Here is a 3,915-nt window from a genome sequence, read left to right on the forward strand (position 1 = left end):
CTACTTTAAAGTGTAGTACACATTATATTATAGGACTTGTATTGTCGTATGTTATGAGAAGGTGTATTCTAGTGTAGTATTGTACAGTAGATGAGTGCATGGTGGTGTACTTTTTGCGTAGTACAGCATTGTATATTCAAGCATAAGGTGCAAAAGTACATTATTATGTAGTACTATAGCAGTGCTGTGTAGTTTTGTACCACATATTAACGTGTACTGTAGTATAGCGCAGTATAATATGCTATTATAGTATGTTATAGTTTAGTACTTAAGAGTGTACTGTAGTGTACTATAGTACAATGCACTGTAGTATAATGTACTGTGGTGCAGTGTACTGTAGTATAATATAGTATACTGTAGTACAATAACTGAATTATTGTTATTTTCTTGTACTTTCTATATTTTTGGATGCTGCTGTGGCGGCTAAATTTCCCCCAATGAGGGATCGATGAAGTGTTCTATTCTATTCTATATCATACGGTAGTACAGTGTAGTGTACTGTAGTATAACATAGTATACTATATGTACTACAGTCCACTATAGCGGTGATGTAGTTGTCTGAAGGTGATGCTTCCATCCTCCTGCTTCTGATTCAGTGTTTGTTAGTTTTATTTTGAAGGAGCAGCACAGAGACTTTACCTTCACTCCGTTCTCTGTAATCATCAGATTGTTCGTCTGATGTTTCTTCGTTCTCTCCAGATTTAACGAAGGACTTTGTTCCAGTAAATAAACCAGCCGCAGGTTCACACATCACCTGAATAGAGTCAGACTCTAGAGACTCATTCACACAAATGATGAATGGTGTTTATTCTAAGAACCTGTTGGACGTGCTGCAGAGCTGCTTTATTACCAGAGTCAGACTTTTAACAAGAATCAGTTCTTACAGAGGTACTTAGAAAAGAATCAGCTGATTTGGAGTTTAAATTATGAGCTGAACCAAAACCTTCAGCCTTGAATAAAAATCAAACCTTCTGAGTAATAACTGTGACAACCTTCTTCTCTAAACTGTGATTGTTGACGTTAGCATTTAGCCTGAAGCTCCACTCTGGATGTTAAAGATTTGTTTCTTCAGAGCGAATGTAAATCTATGAGATGTAAGTCTACTGTTGTCCTCCTTTGGCTCCAGCTGGATGGATGACGATCTGGTGTCGACGCTGACCCCGAAGCTGATCGGAGAGCGTCCCAACACCTACACCTACACCAAGGCTCTGGCGGAGTATCTGGTGCAGCAGGAGGCCGGAGACCTGAACGTGGCCATCGTCAGACCCTCCATTGTGGGAGCCAGCTGGAAGGAGCCCTTCCCGGTGAGTCGCTCGGTGTCAGACGGCTTCCTCGCGGCTTTAACGGATACTGTAGAGCTCTGGTCTTTGATCAACAATGGGGACTTCAGTTTGAGAGCGACTTTAATTTGACTCAAAACTCTGCCCTGTTTCTCAAGCAGCTGCACTCAGAGACGCTGCTGCTGCTGCAAAGCCGTCCTGAGTTTCGGTTTTAGCGCGTCGCCTCTCAGATTTGTGCGCTCAACAGACTTCTGCTCGGATTTTTGTGCTCAGCAAACCTTAAATTTCTGTGTTTGCCAAACTTCTGCTCTCAGCTGTCTGAGCTCGCTGAACTCGTGCTCCCAGATTCTGTCGTTTGCCGAACTTCTGCTCTGATTTGTGCACTCGGCAAACTTCTTCTTCTCAGGTCTCTAAACTCCTGCTGTCAGGTGTCTGCGCTCGCCAAACTTTTGCCCCAAATTTATGTGTTTGCTGTCAGATTTATGCACTCTCCAAACTCCTGCTCTTAGATTTTCGTGCTTGAACAACTTCTGCTCTGATTTGTGCGCTCGCCGATCTTCTGCGCTTAAAACTATACGCTTGCTAAACTCCTGCTCTCAGGTTTTGGTGCTTGCCAAACTTCTGCCACAAAATTTATGCGCTTGCCAAACTCCTATTTGTGCACTTGCCAAAATGCTGATCCCAGATTTATGCTTTTGCCAAACTTTTGCTCTCAGATTTGTTCGCTGTCTTGGATCTTTGTGAAACAAACCCTGTCAGAAGTCTCCAGACCAGTGGAGCAGCAGCTTTGACCCATGAGCTTGTCCTTTGTGATGCTTTCCAGCTCAAATCCAGACTCGTGAGCGACAACATGAGAATGAATCCGCAGCAGACTGTTTAAAATGTACCTAGAAAGCGAGTTGAAGGATCCCAGATGACGGCGTGGAGTCTGGTCCTGTCCTGGTTGTTTAATGCATTAAAAGTCAAAACTCTCTGGTTGCTTACAAGTGCTACAGCTGTTCTGTGCCGAACACCAGCTGTGGTAATAAAACTGAAGAAGGCTCATCACGGATCTGCGGCGGCCGTAAATCTCTGACTAACACTCAGGTGTTCGGCGCAGCTGAGCCGTAAACTCAGCGATGGTCGGAGCTGGAATGTGATGAATGTGGACAAAAGGAGGTCTGCACACGTTAGCATCCGCTTAGTCACCGCGGAAAGCTGAAGGATTGTTGGGTTTCTGGTTTAGGACCGACTGTCAGACAGACGACCTTCAGCCTTTAGACGCCAACAGGTTCAGCTTAGAACCACCTCACTGTTATCAAGGGAAACAAGAAGTGCATGTTTTGGTAAATTTCTGACGCTTCTCTCTGATGTCTTTGTGTTTCAGGGCTGGATTGACAACTTCAACGGACCCAGTGGGATATTTATTGCTGTAAGTACTGAAAGGAAAACTAGATTTACGGAAATAAAAGCTAGAAGTGATGCAAGTATACGGTGTCGTGCAAACATTTGGCACCTTTTAGGATCAGATATCATTTATCGTCCCCAAAGGGAAGTTTGCCCGAAGCAGAAATGCAAATTTTACAACCCTGTGCATCGACAGACGGCATGATGATGAAACAAAGCTGTAGAACGAGAACAACTCCAACGTGAGAGCTTCGTATTGAGCGTAAAGAACAGGGATCGAACTTGTAGAAACATGGCTGAGCTGCTGTTGAGCATTTAAGACGTTGCTTTTGAGGTAACCTCAGCTTTAACTCTGGTTCACTTCTCTCCGGGCTTCATCACCATCATAACTTAAGCTCCAGTTTCAGGGTTGATGGTTTCAAAAAGACCGTCCAAACTAGTCTAGATTTCATGGGTTTGCAGTGGATTCAACTCCAGTCTTGCTTGCTTTAGTTTTTTTTTTTCCTGTTGTCTGCAATAAACGTAATTGCTGAATAGTCTTTTGTAGAACGCTGTAATCCTGAAGCAGACACTGATGAAGCACTAAAGCCTTATTAGATTTGCAGTAAACCCACTGAGCGGTGTGAATGATTCGTTCTGCTCCCGACGCTGTTTAACACCAGCGGGGCTGCAGCTGAAAGCCAAAAACTGTCTGATGCACCAGAAGAATTAATGAACTATCTTGCAGAGACACAGCAGCAGCGTCTTCGCTCGTCCTCTCTGCAGAACGGGCTGAATAAGCAGGACCGAGCTCGGTGCTGCTGTTGTTTGAGGCTCAGAGGGGGGCTGGATAACTAAAGATGTCCTGGGCATGTGAAACTCAGGAAACGTTGGGCCGAATCCTGGATTGCATCACCTCCTTGCAGCGTTAAATTCCTGAGGTGACAGACTGACAGTCGGCTTTCTGTGGACTGTCACACATACGGCGTTGTTAACATCTGAACTGACAGGATTACCTCTGGGGAATCTTCTACGTTGTCGTCTTGTGTTGCTCTCTGACATTTATACAGCGTGCTGACTGTGACCAGCTCTTTGTTTTAGGATATTAACTGTGGTGAGAACACAGACGGAGACGTTTCCAGCAGAATAGTTGAATGGATCCAGCAGAGGACACATTTTTAATTATCGGCACTTGAAAATGGAAAACGAAAAACATGCAAAATGTTCAAACCAGAGTGGCATTGTGTCCCCAGATAGTTCCTGTAAGTGT

General features: G+C 44.3%; 1 protein-coding gene across 1 annotated transcript in view; it reads left to right on the plus strand.

Moving 5' to 3' along the window:
* LOC103368677 (fatty acyl-CoA reductase 1) overlaps positions 1 to 3,915 on the plus strand; it is a 29,598-nt gene that overhangs the window by 20,195 nt on the left and 5,488 nt on the right. Inside the window, exons 5-6 of the mRNA XM_008297118.1 lie at positions 1,093 to 1,304; positions 2,647 to 2,691. Of these exons, the coding sequence (XP_008295340.1) occupies positions 1,093 to 1,304; positions 2,647 to 2,691 (257 nt within the window). The remainder of the gene's footprint in view (positions 1 to 1,092; positions 1,305 to 2,646; positions 2,692 to 3,915) is intronic.

This window comes from Stegastes partitus, unplaced genomic scaffold (genome assembly GCF_000690725.1).
Source record: "Stegastes partitus isolate 25-593 unplaced genomic scaffold, Stegastes_partitus-1.0.2 Scaffold1187, whole genome shotgun sequence".
Classification (NCBI taxonomy): Eukaryota; Metazoa; Chordata; class Actinopteri; family Pomacentridae; genus Stegastes; species Stegastes partitus.